Source organism: Homarus americanus, unplaced genomic scaffold, assembly GCF_018991925.1.
Source record: "Homarus americanus isolate GMGI-L3 unplaced genomic scaffold, GMGI_Hamer_2.0 scaffold39675, whole genome shotgun sequence".
Classification (NCBI taxonomy): domain Eukaryota; kingdom Metazoa; phylum Arthropoda; class Malacostraca; order Decapoda; family Nephropidae; genus Homarus; species Homarus americanus.
In genome coordinates, this window is record NW_024736071.1 from 12,932,123 (window position 1) to 12,946,757 (window position 14,635).

Sequence of the window (14,635 nt, forward strand, 5' to 3'; positions counted from 1 at the left end):
GAATACTCTGATGACCGACATGAATACTCTGATGACCGACATGAATACTCTGATGACCGACATGAATACTCTGATGACCGACATGAAGACTCTTTAACTCTCCTGTATTGTCTCTTTGTTCGATATAAGACACGACCGTCTACTGATACATCGGGTTGTGACCTTCAACCATCCTCTGAGTGACATGACCTTCCCACCCTCCTCTTGAGTGACATGACCTTCCACCTTCCTCTAAGTAACATGACCTCCCACCCTCCTCTGAATGACATGACCTCCAACCATCCTCTGAGTGACATGACCTCCAACCATCTTCTGAATGACATGACCTTCCTGCCCTTCTCTTGAGTAACATGATCTCCAACCATCCTCTGAGTGACATGACCTCTCCACCCTCCTCTGAGTGACATAACATCCTACCCTCCTTTGAGTGACATGACCTCCCCACCCTCCCTTCTGAGTGACATAACCTCTCCGTCCTCCTTGGTGACATGACCTTCCACACCCTCCTCTTGAGTGACATGACCTCCCCACCCTCCTCTAAGTGACATGACATCCCACCCTCCTCTGTGTAACATGACCTCCCCACCCTCCTCTTGAGTGACATGACCTCCCCACCCTCCTCTAAGTGACATGACATCCCACCCTCCTCTGTGTAACATGACCTCCCCACCCTCCTCTTGAGTGACATGACCTCCCCACCCTCCTCTGAGGGACATAACCTTCCCACTCCCACTGTGAAATGAGATGACGCCAACTTCTCTGTCTGTGAATAACATGGCTTGAGATACAGTACTTAATGAATGACATGACTGAGAACATAGCTATTGAGAGATGGCTTCCGTAACAGACATAACAGACATGACCTGATGATTGGGACAACTGTTATGAATGACATGACTCCCCTTCCCCATCCCTTCCTCCCTCTCTCCGGTGAATGAGTGCCCGCCCCCTCCACGCCCACGCGGAGTTCCTGGAAGTGCCAGAGTGTGCCACGATGGCAACGGTGCCGCTCACCCGTCACACCGATGACCTTTGCTTAGCCAGCGCCTCTCCCTCCCTCCCTCCTTCCCGTGATCTTTACACTGTAGCTATAGTGTGTGTGCGTGTGTGCGTGTGTGCGTGCGTGCGTGCGTGCGTTCTCTTGTATTTGGTTAAGGAAAGAAATGAGTCCCCCAGTGTGTTTGATGGTGTTGACAGCTGTTAATGTGTTGTTAATTCTTCATGAAAGACGGAAGTTATGGTGAGAGCAATGGCCAGATGCTTGTTTATTTCTCTATACATGAAAGCAGGTATATAATCCCACACACCTGCCAGGACTCACTTAAGACAGCCAGGTGTATAATCCCACACTCTGGCCAGGAACCACAAAGACTCGTTATGACTACAGGTACAGTCACTGCCCCCACCCTGGCTCTCGTACGTCATGGGCGTAATTATATTTATTGACCATGACCATCACTGTAGACTCAAAATCAGTACAAACATAAGTAGAGAAGATCTTTATAAGGGTTTTGTTGTTTTTCAAAACCGATGCTTTAAGACATGTGTAGAATCAGTTACTACAGTACCTTCTACAGTATGTTTACAAATAAGAAATATAGGTTACCTGGGAGACTAAAATCAGCTGTTTACTGTTTATACTCAATGTCTCAGGTAATGTCTGTTGTGACGCTTATGAGGGTCAATAGAGTGCGCACACCGATAGACAGAGATAATATTTAGCTGATATTGAGCCAAGTGCTACAAACCATTAATTAATACAGGTTAATTAGAAAGAAACGGAAAACAAATTACTTTACCTGGTAGAGCATCTCTCCTTCAAACTGGACGAAGCGGTGTTTTCTGGCCCTCAGGAGGGTGCCAACCACCTTGTCCGAGATGGCGATATACAACTGCATGGAAAGAGGGAGATGGGGGGAGGGGGTGGAGTAACAGATCACACGTCAGGAGGTTCATACGTCACACACCAGGAAATCATACAACCAAATGTCATTAAAAGATTAGGGGTCATTAGTCGTTTTATGGTGGGGTAAAAAAGAGACAGGTATGGTTCAGGGTTCATAGGTCAGATGAGTGAGGAGTCATATATAAAAGTGGAGGTCAGAGACCATAGGTCAAGTAGGGGTCGGAGTTCGCAATTGAAGGAAAGGTCAGAGGTCAAAGTGTAGGAAGGGAAAAATTCTGTGTTATTGCGGAGTATTACAGAAAAGATAGACTTTTCAGTAAAATGATGGGTGACATTATAACTTAAAAGAAACTCAACTTAAGTTTGGCAAAACTGACATTTTATGTTTAGGAAAAAATAGACAAGGTAAAATAACACTTAATATCAAGTAATGGTGACATGTTAAATAAAAAAAAACATGCACTCAAATTGGAAATATCATTACATAATATACACAGTGGATTTAAAGAGCTTCCTTGGAAGATGAGGTATATGAAGGATAAATCAACACATTGTACTGTATATTCTATAAGCAGACATACCAGCCACTTATGACCTAAAATGAAGGACTGAATGATTAAGTGAATAACTGACTGCCTGGGAGACTGACTCTATCCTTGACTGACTGGGGGAGAGAGAGAGAGAGAGAGAGAGAGAGAGAGAGAGAGAGAGAGAGAGAGAGAGAGAGAGAGAGAGAGACTTGGAATAAGAATGAGATTGAGACCGTTTACTTATTTTTTGTAATTGATAAGCTGCAAACATAGGTTGGATAGATATATGAGCGATAGGGGTTGGGTGCAAACGGGACTGTGCAGTATGTCTCAATAGGCCCGCTGCAGTTTCCTCCATTCTTATGATCTTATGTTGACATAAGAACAGATAAAATGAGAGAAAGGAGGTGAGGGGGAAGTCAAAGTGAGGGGTGAGAGATAGGTAGAATGAAACGATGAGTTGGGGGCAGCCTGTAAAACGGTTAGTGATGATTAAAATGTGTCGGTGAAGGACACGACGGGATTATAAGACCAATCTGTAGATCTGTTTATATACTGTACTCGGTGTGTTTGACTGCGCTATAATATTGATTGATGTAGCTTCTGTAATTAACGTGTCTACTCTCAGCTGCTGCTGTATGTTGTTGTTGCTGTATGGCATCTTTTATACACCTACATTAGATATTTTCTAGATGAATTTTACGACTCGAATGCGCAATTTATTTAACATTTTGAAAAATCCGGAAGTTTGTACCTTAAAAAGTTTGCCGAAGGTGATGGCTGCCCTGCCATCTGGACTGCGCCACTCGGAACAGTCCCAGATCATGTCACACAGGTAGCGGATGTCCATCATAATGTGAGCTTGTGCTGCCTGGCTCCTCAGCTCTGACTTACTACCCGGCAACGGCCTGTAACACACACACACATACATACACGCTACCAACACTAATACTCAGATGTAAACAGGCCAGTAAAGGAAAACATTCAAAGGGAAATTGATACAAAATAATCACAAATAAACCTGTCTGGGAATTATATAGCAAGAAGTGTTAGATTAAGAGCTAATGTGATGCTTTATTTGATAACTGGATAAACACCACTTGAATCTAGCACGGTCATCAGGAGACAGAAACTCTACTGATGTCTATATTAACTTAGTAAAAGATACTTAAAACCTGGATGCAAAAAGTTTGTGTATGAAAAAAAAAATGCTTTGAGGTCTTAAATTGTGTACATAACTTCCGTCACAAAAGAACCAGAGCATAGCATTATATATATATTTTAGGGGAAGAAAGGTGATGCAGGGTGGGTGATTTATCAGGAGTCTTGGTGACTACCCTAGCTGCTACACGACTTGGCTCTCAATGAGTCTTAATATTCGCGTCTGGAAATATTGTACAGTAGTGTGTTCCATCTATCGTGCTGCGTATTCTATTGTAATTCACTTGTTTACGGGATTGGCTGCGTTACAGTAACTAGCCCTATAGAGTCCAGTGTTTACCAAGTAAGATGAATCGTGATGGTCAACTATAAATTAAATATGATCACAAAGACAGGTAACACGAAGCTTTATGGTCATTAGTTGGTGTGTGTGTGTGTGTGTGTGTGGTGCGTGCGTGCGTGCGTGCGTGCGTGAAATTAACTCGAACCTACAGTGTCAAGGCAGAAAAAAGTCTCTACATCAGCAGGACGTAGTTAAGTTGTAAGGTACACCACACTGAGATTACTAGAGACTTTATGGAATTACGATGAACTTAACTCACAGATTATACATCGTCAATGAGAACCATTTAAGACAGTACACTTGCCTGGGGGGGGGGGTCTACTAAGGCTCAATACTACCTCCCAAAGGCTCCTATGTCACGCCACGTTCGAAATATCAATAATTACAATATTTCCTTCAAAGACGTTTCCTAATTGTCGTTATGTTGGAGTTAATAACAACTTAGGTAAGCTCGAAATGTTGATTGTTAATTGTTATCATTGTAGACTTGGTGACATAAAGCGGCACACTTCCCCATGAGAACATAGGTAAATAACATGACTTAGGAGCCCGTTGCATCACTAGAAAACTCCATAGGTATTAGGGTTTGTAGTGAACGCTAGTTAATCACATGACCCTCTAATAGTCTAATAATTTGATCCATTCTCTTGTTGGCTGATGTGAGTAAATATGACTGATGTGAGTAAACATGGCTGATGTGAGTAAACATGGCTGATGTGAGTAAACATGGCTGATGTGAGTAAACATGGTTGCTGTAAGTAAACATTGCTGATGTGAGTAAACATGGCTGATGTGAGTAAACAGGGCTGTTTGAGTAAACATGGCTGATGTGAGTAAACATGGCTGATGTGAGTAAACAGGGCTCATGTGAGTAAACATGGCTGATGTGAGTAAACAGGGCTGATGTGAGTAAACATGGCTGATGTGAGTAAACATGGCTGATGTGAGTAAACAGGGCTGGTGTGAGTAAACATGGCTGATGTGAGTGGCTGATGTGAGTAAACATGGCTGATGTGAGTAAACAGGGCTGATGTGATGTGAGTAACATGGCTGATGTGAGTAAACAGTGAGTAAGCATGGCTGATGTGAGTAACAGGGCTGATGTGAGTAAACATGGTTGCTGTAAGTAAACATGGCTGATGTAAGTAAACATGGCTGATGTGAGTAAACAGGGCTGATGTGAGTAAACAGGGCTGATGTGAGTAAACAGGGCTGATGTAAGTAAACAGGGCTGATGTAAGTAAACATGGTTGCTGTAAGTAAACATGGCTGATGTAAGTAAACATGGCTGATGTGAGTAAACATGGCTGATGTGAGTAAAGATGGCTGAAGTGAGTAAATATGGCTGATGTGAGTAAGCATGGCTGATGTGAGTAAACATGGCTGATGTGAGTAAACATGGCTGATGTGAGTAAAGATGGCTGAAGTGAGTAAATATGGCTGATGTGAGTAAGCATGGCTGATGTGAGTAAACATGGCTGATGTGAGTAAGTAAACATGGCTGATGTGAGTAAACATGGCTGATGTGAGTAAACATGGCTGATGTGATGGTAGTAAATGGCTGATGTGAGTGGCTGAAGCATGGCTGATGTGAGTAAACATGGCTGATGTGAGTAAACAGGGTGAGTGGCTGATGTGAGTAAAACTGATGGATGAGTAAACATGGCTGATGTGAGTAAACATGGTTGATGTGAGTAAACATGGCTGATGTGAGTAAACAGGGCTCATGTGAGTAAACATGGCTGATGTGAGTAAACGGCTGATGTGGGTAAACATGGCTGATGTGAGTAAACATGGCTGATGTGAGTAAACAGGGCTGATGTGAGTAAACAGGGCTGATGTGAGTAAACAGGGCTGATGTAAGTAAACATGGTTGCTGTAAGTAAACATGGCTGATGTGAGTAAACATGGCTGAAGTGAGTAAACATGGCTGATGTGAGTAAACATGGCTGATGTGAGTAAACATGGCTGATGTGAGTAAACAGGGCTGATGTGAGTAAACATGGCTGATGTGAGTAAACAGGGCTGATGTGAGTAAACATGGCTCTGAACAACCGTAGAGTTTTGCGTCCCGGACCCAACTTGTTTTAACAAGAAAGGACGCGCGTATTGGAATTAAAACTCTAGCATTTGGCTGAAAGGTAGAATTTTTTCACTGGCAACAAAATTATCGTGCATGAGAGAGGGAGAGATTTTTGCACTGTATTTTTCACGTAAGTCTATCCATCAAAAAGAAAATATCAGTTCTTATGGAAACCACCATTTTGAAAACCCCGTCAAGGCAGTGGAGAGGTGACGACGGACCTGTCTCACCCGACGACGTACAGTACGTACTTGCCATATCCTATGTCTTCCTTAGAGAGTCTCCTGGTACGGCCGGCGCCCTCCCACTCGCTGAAGGGGTTCTCCAGCTGAGCTTGCTTGTGTTCCTCGATCTTCTTGTCGAATTTGTTCTTCATGTCGCTCACCCCTGCGTGGAAGAGGCGTAGGTCCAGAGGCATCTTGGTGGAACGATTTACTGTGTTACTGGTGGCAGAGGTGAGGACTTGGTGTTAGTAGAGAGTGATGTTGGTAAAGGATAGTGGATGGTGTAAATTTACTTTTTGGGGGATGTGTGTGTGTGTGTGTGTGTGTGTGTGTGTGTGTCAGGCGATCAATTAAGAGACCTGTTTTTCCATTTTCTTAACTACTGTTGAGAGACCACCATCCTGAGCGTCTGGAAATTATGTATGTTTTAGGGTCCTTAAGAGACTAGTTCCTAGGGGTAACTGGAAGCTTTGGTTCTCAAGGTTTCGTGCACTTTCTGGCAGTAGACGATGAGAAGATGGTGGTTGTTTGTAGTCGGTGAGACGTCCAATATCTTGTTACCGACGTGGTGCCTCAGGATGAGCGAGGATGCCCTGCAAGAGAAATGATTTGCTGAGAAAGTTGCGCAGCTTGAGGACGACCACAAATATATACTTAGAAAGAACATTATAGCTTAATGCCCAGTTATTCGCCGTATACCTAGGAATTAAGCTTTAATACACAGGTGTGTAGCGTATCATATCAGTCGGAAACTTGGAGAAGTTTAAAATGACATGCAGACTTAAGTCTCCTGAACACGATAGTTACCAGAGGATTAGAACAACTTATTCTGGAGATGTAGAACTTAAGTGTAGAATTATGATATTAAGTGAGATGAAATACACTTAACAGTCAATGAGATTTTGGAAACGGGAGATGAAACGTTTATTTGTTCGGCTGAAAGGGGGGAATTGGATCTATATATCAGAGGTACGTTTATAACACTAAAAGGATGAACAGCGTCGTGTATGAATTGCTCAGGTAGACATGTTCTACTGAGGCAGGTGTGCACCGCAAGGTCTGTCAGGTGGTCGCTCTTCCCTGAGGGCGACACACGAGTACTCAATGGATAGGCTGATCTATAAGTTAAACATATTCTGGTGAAACACAGCAAGCGAGGGGTTCTGCTGTAACATACGACACTACTGCATTATGGTTTATTACCAAGGAGCGCATAGTATAGGCTTGAGGGACAACACTCCTACCATCGTTCCATGACAGGCCTCTTGTGATGCTGTGTGTGTGTGTGTGTGTGTGTGTGTGTGTGTGTGTGTGTGTGTGTGTGTGTGTGTGTACGTGTGTGTGTGTATGTGTGTGTGTATGTGCGTGTACGTGTGTGTGTGTGTGTGTTTGTACGTGTGCGTGGACGTGTGTGTGTGTGCGTGGACGTGTGTGTGTTGTGCGCGTGTGTGTGTGTGTGATAAATAACTCAGCCATTCATCTCTCCCCTCTACTACCTCCCTCCCACCTCTCTATACCTCCCCCCCTCCACCTCTCTTTCTCCTTCCCTCCCTCCCTCCTCCCTTACCTCCCCCTCCTCCTCTCTCCTTACCTCCCCTCCCTCTCTCTCCTTCTCCACCCTCCCTCCCCTCCCTCTCCTTCCTCCCCTCCTCCTCCTATACCTCCCCTCCCTCCTCTCCTTACCTTCCCACCTCCCTCCTCTCTCCCTTCTCACCTCCCCCTCCCTCCCTCTCTCCCTCCTCCCTCCTCCTCCTCTCCCCTCCCCTCCCTCCCCTCTCTCCTTCTCCTCCCCCCTCCTCCTCCTCTCTTCTACCTCCCCCCTCCCTCCTCTCTCCTTCCCCCCCCCTCCCTCCTCTCTCCCTTCCCCTCCCCTCCCCTCCTCTCTCCCCTTCTCCCCTCCCCCTCCCCCTCTCTCTCCTCCTCCCCTCCCTCCTCTTCCTCTTCACTACCTTCCCCTCCCTCCTCTCTCCTTCCCGCCTCCCTCCCTCTCTTTCTCCTTCTCCCCTCCCCTCCTCTCTCTCCTTTACCTTCCCCCTCCCTCCTCTCCCTTCCCTTCCGCCTCCCTCCTCTCTCCTTGCTACCTCCCCTCCCTCTCCTCTCCCTCCTCTCTCCCTCCCCTCCTCTCTCTCTCCCTTCCCCTCCCCTCCTCCTCTCTCCTTCCTCTCCCCCTCCCTCCCTCCCTCCTCTCTCCCCTCCCACCTCCCCCTCCCCTCCTCCACCTCCCTCCTTCCCTTCCCCCTCCCCCTCTCTCCTTCTCCTCCCCCCCTCCTCTCTCTCTCCCTTCTACCTCCCCTCCTCCCTCCTCCCCTTCTCCACCTCCCCTCCCTCTCTCTCCTTCCCTTCTCCCCTCCCCTCCCTCCTCTCTCCCCTTTGTCCCTCCCCTCCCTCCTCTCTCTTCCCCTCCCCCCTCCCTCTCTTCCCTCCCCTCCTCTCCTCTCTCCTTCCCTCCTCCCCTCCCTCCTCTCCCCTTCCCTCCTCCCCTCCTCCTCTCTCCTTTCTACCCTTCCCCCTCCCTCCCTCTCTCTATACCTCCCCTCCCTCCTCTCCTTCTTCTCTCCCCTCCCTCCTCTCTCCTTCTCTGCCCCCACTCCCTCTCACTCCTCCTCCCTCCCTCCTCTCCTCCTTCCTATCCTTCTCCCCTCCCTCCTCTCCTCCTTCTACCTCCCCTCCCTCCTCTCTCCTTCTCCTTCCCCTCCCTCCTCCTCCCTCCTCTCTCTTTCTACCCCCCTCCCTCCTCTCTCCTTTCTCCCCTCCCCTCCCTCTCTCCTCCTTCCCCCTCCCTCCCCTCTCTCTCTCCCTCCTCCACCTCCCTCCTCTCTCCCTTCCCTACCTCCCCTCCCTCCCCTCCCCCTCCCTCCTCTCTCCTTCTCCACCTTCCCCCTCCCTCCTCTCTCCTCCTCCTCCTCCTCTCCTCCCTCTCCTCCTTTTCCTCCCTCCCTCTCTCCTCCCCTCCCTCCCCTCCTTTGCCTCCTCCTCCTCTCCTCCTCCCCCCCCTCCTCCTCTCTCCTTCCTCCCCTCCCTCCTCCTCTCTTCTCCCCCCCCTCCCCTCCTCTCTCCTTCCTCCCCTCCCCTCCCTCTCTCTTCTCCCCCCTTCCCCTCCCTCCTCTCTCCTTCTACCTCCCCTCCCTCTCTCTCCTTCCTCCCCCTCCCTCCTCCCTCTCACTCCTCCCCTCCTTCCTCCCTCTCTCTCCTCTCCCTCTCTCACCTTCTACCTTCCCCTCCCTCTCCTCCTCACTCCACCTTCCCTCCTCCCTCCCTCCCCCTCCTCCTTCCCCCTCCCTCTCTCCCTCCCCTCCCTCCTCCTCTCTCTACTCCTCCCCCCCCCCTCCCTCCTCTTCTCTCCTCCCCTCCCCTCCTCTCTCTCTTCTCCTTCTCCCTCTCCTCTCTCCTATGCCTCTCTCCCTTCCCCTTCCCCTCTCCCTCTCTCCTTCCCCTCCCCCTCCCTCCTCTCTCCTTCTCCCTCCCCCTCCCCCTCCTCTTTCCTTTCCACCTCCCCCCTCCCTCCTCTCTCCTTCTCCTCCCCTCCCTCTCTCCTCCTCTCTCCACCTCCTCCCTCTCCCCTCCTTCCCTCTCCCTCCTCTCTCCCTCCTCCTCCCCTCCCTCCTCTCTCCCTCTCCTCCCTCCCCTCTTCTCCCTACCTCCCCTCCCTCCTCTCTTCTCCCTCCCCCTCCCCTCTTCTCCCTTCTCCCCTCCCCTCCCTCCTCTCTCCTACCCTCCCCCCTCCCCTCCTTCTCCCTTCTCCTCCCCCCTCCCTCTCTTCTCTCCTTCCTCCCCCCCCCTCCCCTCCTCCTCTCCCTCCTCCTTCCTACCTACCTCCCCTCTCCCTCCTCCTTCACTTCATACCTCCCCCTCCCCACCTCTCTCTCTCTCCCTAACCCCCCTCCTCCCTCCCCTCTTCTCTCGCTCCCACCTCCCCCCTCCCTCCTCTCTCATGCCCCTCCCCCTCCCTCTTCTCTCCCTCCTCCCCCTCCCTCCTCTCTCCTTTCTCCCTCCCCTCCCTCCTCTCTCCCTTCCCTTCCCCCTACCTTCCCCCTCCCTCCTCTCCCTATACCTTCCCCTCCCTCCTCTCTCCCTCCTTCCCCCTCCCTCTCTCTCTTCTCCCCTCCTCCTCTCTCTCCTTCCCCTCCCCTCCCTCCTCTCTCCTGTACCTCCCCTCCTCCTTTCTTCTCTTTCACCTCCCCCCTCCTCTCTCGCTATACCTTCCCCCCCCCTCCTCTCTCCTTCCTGCCCCTCCCTCCTCCCTCCTCTCCCTATACCTCCCCTCTCCCTCCTGTCTCACTTCCCCACCTCCCCCCCCTCCCTCCTCTCTCGCTGTACCTCCCCCTCCCTCCTCTCTCGCTGCACCTCCCCCCTCTCTCGTTTGTATATCTGTAACTCCCCACAGATGACAATAAACATGACAAGCTTCCAATAATACCTACTGTCATCAAAGTTTCTACGCAAACCAATCTGTTAAGAAAACTCTAAACTAGTTGGAGACTTTTCTCATTTCTGTTTTAATTAGTGTATAACCAAGTCGCTAAGTGTAGCTCTATTAATATACGCGTCTTGTAGCGCCTTCTGAATTCTCTGCCGGAACTTTCACCCTTGTCTTTCGTTATCGTCTGATGTATCTTTTTTTTCTCTCTTTCTTTCTCTTCTCTTCTCCATCGTTTCCTCCTCACAGGTTGAAGATGGAGACAGTCGTCCTGTATAGTCCCTCTACACCTCACCTTCCTCCTGATATTTTTATTATTATATCAACTTTATATAATTATGTAAGGCATTAGAACATGAAAGAAATCCCCTTATAAAGTGTACAGTACAAAAGTGGGGGTAATTTTTTGTAAGTTAAGACAATTAATAAGTCTTTTGTGACAAATACATTAACCTGGAGCTCGGTTGACTTTGTTATCTAAAAAGCTATTGATAAAAAACTCAATTAAAACCGAGGTGGTAAAGCTACACGAGATGGGTGACCAGAAATAACCGTGGGGTGAGGGGAGAGGAGGGGGGGCGGTGTGATGCGCTGCCCTGAGAACTCAAACAGCCACTCGACCTCTTCCATGTTCATAATGTTAATACTTATTTATAATAATAACAATGACTGTTTAAAATAATAGTAACAGTAATAATAACAGTAGTAGTAATAGTAATAGTAATAATAATAGTAGTAGTAATAGTAATAATGATAAGAACGCTAGTGATAACTTACCTATGGCAATAAAAGATGTTACAAGGTTGGCTCCTTCTGAGCCAAGAGACTCCAGAAGGACCTTAGCCCGGGAGGGTTTACCTTATTTACCTTAGTAATACAAGATGTGAAAATTATTAGCAGCACTAAGCAGTAGTTCGGTAAACCCTGGACATCCACGGTAAGGTAGGTTAGGTTAGCTCAGCTCAGGTAAGGTAGGTTAATAACCGAGGACCTGTCACTTACTGAAAGTCTTGCACTCTGGTTCGATCCCCAATAATTTTGGGGATCACTATGATTAGAGCACCCCCTCCCCTCCCCCCAGCAACCTAACAACCTTAACGCTAACCTAACCTAACCTAACCTACTCCCCCAGGTACTGTTAGAGCGTGTAATCATCAGGTGAAATAATAAGCTATTGGGTGGAGTGAGAGAAGGGCTAAGTTTCAGGTGATCCGGGTATTTTCCTAGGATGTATTATATTAATATAAGAGTAAATACATATGAATTCCGCTCGTGTTGATCACAATAAGAGTGGAGAGAGAGAGGCCGCGTGGTGAACACCTAACTTGGGTAATATTAACCTTTCACGGTAAACAATTAGGTTGCTTAGGATACTTGTATATTATATTGTTCCTGGCGGTCATATGTAACACTATGGTGACACACACACCTTTTACACTCACTTATATTGGTGCATAATTTTCTGGTCGCCTCTTTAAATGGTTTCTGAATCACCTTAATTGATTGACAGCTACAACAGGGAGGGTATTTTGTCTTGTAGTTATTCTCGTATTTTCCTTCAAGTGAACGTAAATCTGTGCGTTATTAAAAGGCTTTAGAATAATAATAGTAACAATATTGATGATACAACAGTAATTATTATAAAGAAATATATATTAATCGTTATTATTAGTTTTTATTACCATGATTTATTGTTATTAATACCAATTAATTTTTTATATATCTTATTATTATTATTTGTAATATTGCTATTATAATTACTATATTTTTATTGCTATTATTATAATTTTTATTTGGTATTTTTATTATTAGTATTATTAGAAGTATTATATTATTATTATTTTTATTTTTATTACTACATTATAATTATTAGTGTTATTATAATTATAATCTATTATTATTATTATTAGTAGTAGTAGTAATAGTATGGAGTACGGGTCATACAAAGAGTAAAAACACTCAAATACAGACCTGTAAAGAAAGCCAGCCAGCGTTTACTAAGGCTGTACTAAACCTATTAACTATTAAGGATATGGGAGAGCGAGAGACCAGTTAAATGAGTAAATAATTTAAACTGTACTGTATAATTATAGTGTCCATGTTGTCGTGGAGGTAACCTTAAACACAAACTATAAATAAATAGCAACATTACTAGCCCAACATATCTCGCCCCTCACGACTCACCACTCACTAGTCATCTGTTCAGTGTTAATACAGGAGGAAGAGTACAGTACCTGGAGGGGCGGGGGGGGGATGTCTGGGTACCTGAGAGGGTCGCTATGAGTAGATAGTTTGGAGGGTGTCCCGGGACAGTGATGGGCGCATGGGTGGATGGGTTGGCGCATGGGTGGATGGGTTGGCGCGTGGGTGGTGGGTGTTTGGGCCAGTGAGTGGGTGGTGGTTGAGGAGGAGAAGGGGGAGGAGCAGAAGGGGCGTGAGTGTGGGAAATGGATGGTTGAGATAGGGCGTGTTTGTCATGGGGGTAGGGTAGGTAGGTGTGGGTAGGTTTGATGTTGGGAGGTGGGCAGGCTGGGTGTGGCACAATAGGTGATTTTATTATATGGGGAGGGAGGTTTTACACTAGGTGGGGGAGGGTGGTGGCAGTGCACTAAAGTGGTGGAGGTACACTAGGTGGAGGAGGATGGTGGCGGTGCACAAAGTGGAGGAGGGTGGTGGCCTTGCACTAGGTGGCGGGAGGGTGGTGGCGGTGCACAGGGTGATGGTGGTGGCGGTGCACTAGGTGGCGGGAGGGTAGTGGCGGTGCACAAGGTGGGGAGAGGGAAGGGAGGAGGGGGTGGTGGTGCACGCCGGCCACAGGCCCGCAGTGCTTGGCCAAGGTCGCTCGCCCGGTGCAGCCATCTTGCATGCTCGAATGTAGGTCACAGCTCGCCGTAACTTACCCGAATATTTCAGGCGTGTTTTTAGCCCCAGGTCGCCATCTCCCTCCCTCCACTCCTGCCTCCACACTCCTACTCCACTTTCTTTTCCCTCCCGTAGCTCCTCCACACCCCAACCACTCCCCTTTCCTCCCCAGGCCCCTCTACACCTCTTTCCCTTTCCACCCTCCCTTCCTCGCTGTCCCCTCCATCCCTCTACATCGCTTTCCCCTTTCCACTCCTTCCTTTCTTCATACTCCCCTCCCTCACCCCCCCCCCTCTCTAGTAATAGTAGCCTCACTGGAATTCATTTCCCCTCACTTGGTCTAGTAGCACCTCAGTCTCTCCCCTCTGAGTAACTCTAGGGCGAGCTATCGTTCTTTGCCTCCTCTCTTCCTCTCTCCCTCTCTCCCTCTTTTCCTACGTCTCCCCCCCTCTCTCTCTCTCGTCTCTTCCTTTTCTTCCTCTCTTCCTCTTTTGCCGCGTTCTCTTCCCCTCTCTCTCACTTTCTCTCTCTTCAACTTTTATTCTCCCTCTTCCCCCTTTCTTACTCTTTTATCTAATTATCTCCCTCTCGCCTCTCTCCCCCTTCCACCCCTACTCTCTATATCCCCCTCTTTCTCTTTCTCTCCTACTCTCACACACACCTTCCCTCCTTCCTTCTCTTTCGCTTCCTCTGACCCTCACCTCTTTCCCTCCCACTTTCCTTTCCCCTCTTCCCTTCTCTCTTGTGCGATCCTGCTCCTTTCCCCTTAATAAATTCAACCCCCCACACACCTGCCCACGCTCACTCCCTCCTCCCTTTATTTCCCAGCCCCTCCAGCCAACCTACCCTGACTTTCCTTCGCCACCCCCGTCCCCTACCCCGTCCCTATACGATTCACACCCCCGCCTCGAGCGCCTCTATCAGCCTTTCCCCTACTTCCAGTCTGCCTCCACCTTCCCTTCGGCCTGTCTCCCCTTCCTTCGGCCTGTCTCCCCTCTCTTCAGTCTGCCTCCCCCTCCCTTCAGTCCAACTCTCCCTCCTCCCAACCTGCCTCTCCATAGTTCCTGCTTTTCCCCCCCCGCCAGCCTGCCTCCCTCCAACCCACCCCT

At 48.1% G+C, this 14,635-nt stretch overlaps 1 protein-coding gene across 4 annotated transcripts in view; it reads right to left on the reverse strand.

The window, feature by feature from the left end:
* The window catches only part of LOC121871794 (actin-binding Rho-activating protein-like), a 61,173-nt gene that overhangs the window by 21,902 nt on the left and 24,636 nt on the right, over nt 1-14,635 (reverse strand). For all 4 annotated transcript variants that reach the window (XM_042374279.1, XM_042374278.1, XM_042374281.1 and 1 more), the window contains exons 2-4: nt 6,275-6,840; nt 3,191-3,344; nt 1,800-1,892 (exon numbers count right to left, since the gene is read on the reverse strand). In XM_042374279.1, coding sequence (XP_042230213.1) covers nt 1,800-1,892; nt 3,191-3,344; nt 6,275-6,441 — 414 coding nt within the window. In that variant the 5' untranslated portion in view covers nt 6,442-6,840. The remainder of the gene's footprint in view (nt 1-1,799; nt 1,893-3,190; nt 3,345-6,274; nt 6,841-14,635) is intronic.